This window comes from Camelina sativa, chromosome 9 (genome assembly GCF_000633955.1).
Source record: "Camelina sativa cultivar DH55 chromosome 9, Cs, whole genome shotgun sequence".
NCBI classification, from domain to species: domain Eukaryota; kingdom Viridiplantae; phylum Streptophyta; class Magnoliopsida; order Brassicales; family Brassicaceae; genus Camelina; species Camelina sativa.
Window position 1 is genome coordinate 31,719,901 of NC_025693.1, and position 3,759 is coordinate 31,723,659.

Here is a 3,759-nt window from a genome sequence, read left to right on the forward strand (position 1 = left end):
TTTTTTTTTTTTTTTTTTTTGTGAGTTCAATAAAAAGACTCTTCCGATAAATGAGAAGTCAAATATATACCAAACAAATAAACAAGGTTTTCCAATCTTTATAATATATATGTACAGTCTGTTTACGTACTTTGACTTTATGTATTACACGTTTAATCGTTTGCAAATGATTGATAATTTAGTATATTAGATCCATGATATGTTAACAAATTACTCATTCTTCAGACTAGTTTTAAATAAAAAAATATCGGCTTTTGACAATACATGAGTAACTGGCCGATTAGTCTATTTCTCTTAAGCAACCTTCTAATGTTACTTCGATTTTTTTCCAATGCGGGTTGCTTCGAACTATATGCTCATTGTTATTTAATTTTAATAACAAAGGCAAATCTTAACGTTGGCTTTTTTCGTAATGGCGTAAATCCGCCGCTATTTTATAGTCCACTGTGAAACTCGAAGTTTCTTCCGCCGTCACCGCAAACGGCTTACGTGTTCAATGACCACGTGCTTCCCACATGTATCCCTTACTTCGCCTTGCGTCTTCCATGCTCATCATCTTCTGACTTTTTTTTTATATATATACAAACAAAAAACACTTTTTACATTTCAATCTATTTTACAAAAACTCTAGACCCTTCTCATTTTCTTACATACAAAAACTATACAAGTGGGTACTTCATTATGCTTACCTAGTTGGAATTAAGTTTCTAAAGTTTGTGTTTTAAGTAAGCAATATTATTATACTTAGCTACTATAACAAAAACAAAGTAGACGTTAACGTTATACCTATCCGTTCTTTCGTTTTCTTTTTTCTTTACTCGATCAGTTGTTTTATAAACGATTATTTGGTTTCTTCAATAACATGTTTCATTTCTTATAAAACTGAAAAAAAAATATATATATATTTGTTATACACGGTAGATATATAAACTGTACACGGAAATAGTGGTATTTGAAGCTTGGATCACCTGATTATATATCAAAAAACAAAAGTGGTACTTCATATTGCTTCTTATTCTCATGACAATTGTCTTCGTGATACATTTATTCATGCAACATGATAATCAAAGTTGCATCTTTGTCAACAGAAATCGAATATTAACTCGAATCTTCTACGTTATATCTTCAGAGATTCAACCATAGACATGATTTGCAAAAATTCATTAGAACTGAATTTATTTTGTCGGGAATTTGTATTTAAACTAAAGCTTTGACATTAGCGATAAAATCCAATTTTGTGGTAAATGCGGCTACAAATAAAATACAACTAGATAAGATGGCGAAAGGTTCGGACTTTAGCTAAAAAAAAAGGGTTTTACATATAATAATACGATGATATAATATGGTAATGATAATGGTGGAGTTCTCCGCCAATCCATCTCTGAGAACGTCTAGAGAGTTCTATTAATTTTTGTAACAAACTATGTCGACTAAAGTCTAAACTACCCATTATAAATTTATCATGATTAATACTTGCGCGACTAAACAACAACTTTATATATTAAATAATCTTAATGGTGATGTATATCAACATCACTATGGGCGTCTCACGATATTTTTCTTAATTCAAGATATTATTTCTTTTATAGCGTCGATAGTTGAATTTTGAACAACATTTGTTTGGCTAATTCCGTAGAAAATTCTTAGTAATTGCATGTTAATGGTAGGTTATTATTGTACGTACATACGACCAAGTGAAAAAATTCATATCTTATCGGTTATAATGTTTACGTAATTAATAAGGTTATGGTTATTTTCTTTAATTTATCTGATATGCGAGGGTAATATGCAGGAATTATATTTAAGTTTGTCTTAAAACTCATCTGAATTCTAATTACTTTTGGGGAGTATAACAAAATAGTAGTGGTGGTTATTTTATACAAAGGAAAAAAAAAAATAGTAATAACGAAAGATAAGAGATAAGAATGAGAATGAGAAAGNCAACTTTCTCATGTGGAGCCGCCAAGTTCACGCACTCCTCGATGGTTATAATCTCGCCGGTTACATCGACGGATCTCTCACCGTCCCGCCGCCGACAGTTACTGCGGCTGATGTTGTCTCTGCTAATCCTGACTTCGTGGTGTGGAAGAGACAAGATCGGTTGATCTACAGTGCACTGTTAGGCGCCATCTCCATCTCTGTCCAGCCGATCCTCTCCAAGGTCGTCACGGCTCATGACATATGGACCACTCTCTCGTCTACTTATGCCAACCCCAGTCATGGTCATGTTCAACAGCTTCGTCAACAACTCAAGCACTGGACGAAGGGGACTAAGACCATTGATGCTTATGTTCAAGGTTTTACCACCCGCTTTGACCAACTTGCTCTCCTTGGCAAACCGGTGGAACATGAAGCTCAGATTGAGTTCATCCTTGAAGGTCTCTCTGACGATTACAAAACGGTAATTGATCAGATCGAAGGCCGTGATTCATCTCCCACCTTGACGGAGCTTCATGAGAAGCTGCTCAACTACGAGACGAAACTTGCTGCGAAGGCGGCACTTACGTCGTCTCTTCCCGCGACTGCTAATGTTGCAACCTTTCGTGGAAACAACTCCTCTCGTCCTCATGGCCGCAACAACAATCGCACCCACCACAACAACAACAACTGGTCGTCTAATCCGCAACACCAACGCCAACAATACTCACCACGTCCATATCAAGGCAAATGTCAAATCAGTGGGGTCTATGGTCATAGTGCTCGCCGGTGTTCTCAACTCCAGCTTCCGCCCATGCCATACAGCTCCAACCAGTCGTCCGTGTCGTCTGTCACTCCTTGGCAGCCGCGGGCTCATTTAGCAACGACTCAACAGTACAATCCGGGGAATTGGTTGCTGGATACTGGTGCTACGCATCATCTCACATCCGACTTGAACAATCTCGCACTTCATCAGCCTTACACTGGTGGTGAAGAAGTCACTACTGCTGATGGCTCAGGGATGCCGATTTCCCACACTGGTTCTGCCTTATTACCCACACCAACTCATTCTCTTGCTTTGAATGGTGTCTTTTATGTTCCTAATGTTCAGAAAAATCTGATCTCGGTCTATCAACTGTGCAATACTAATGGTGTCTCGGTGGAATTATTTCCTGCTTATTTTCAGGTGAAGGATCTCAGCACGGGAGAGCGGTTACTCCAAGGCAAGACTAGAAATGGGCTGTATGAGTGGCCAGTCACACCTCTTTTTGCATCCACCTATCTCGCCACTCCTACTCCAAAAACAGACCTACCATCTTGGCATTCAAGATTAGGCCATCCCTCTGTTTTGAAAACTCTTATTTCTAAATTCTCTTTACCCGTATCCCATTCTCAGAATCAAACACTGTCTTGTTCGGATTGTCTTATGAATAAAAGTCACAAACAACCTTTTTACTCAAACACAATCGTCTCGACCCATCCTCTTCAATATTTATATACTGATGTTTGGTCTTCTCCGATTGTCTCCGTGGACAATTTCAAGTATTACTTGGTCATTGTAGATCATTTCACTCGATATACTTGGCTATATCCCTTGAAACTGAAATCAAGTGTTCGTGACACATTTATTGCATTTAAAGCCTTGGTGGAGAACAAATTCAAGTGTAAGATTGGTACTCTCTACTCGGACAATGGTGGTGAGTTCGTAGCGTTGAAGTCCTTCCTTGTGACTCACGGCATTACACACTTGACCACACCGCCACACACACCGGAATTGAATGGGATCTCTGAGCGGAAACACCGCCATATTGTTGAGACTGGTCTCACCCTTCTCAGCAAAGC

General features: G+C 38.2%; 1 protein-coding gene across 2 annotated transcripts in view; it reads left to right on the top strand.

Annotated features, from left to right (window-relative positions):
• Positions 1 to 3,283, top strand: part of LOC104713484 — an 8,436-nt gene extending 5,153 nt beyond the window's left edge. Inside the window, exons 2-3 of one of the 2 annotated variants that reach the window (XM_010430620.2) lie at positions 2,162 to 2,957; positions 3,104 to 3,283. In XM_010430620.2, the coding sequence (XP_010428922.1) occupies positions 2,162 to 2,957; positions 3,104 to 3,150 (843 nt within the window). In that variant the 3' untranslated portion in view covers positions 3,151 to 3,283. Of the gene's footprint in view, positions 1 to 2,161; positions 3,003 to 3,103 lie in introns of both variants that reach the window. The other variant, XM_010430619.2, reaches the window with a different exon arrangement.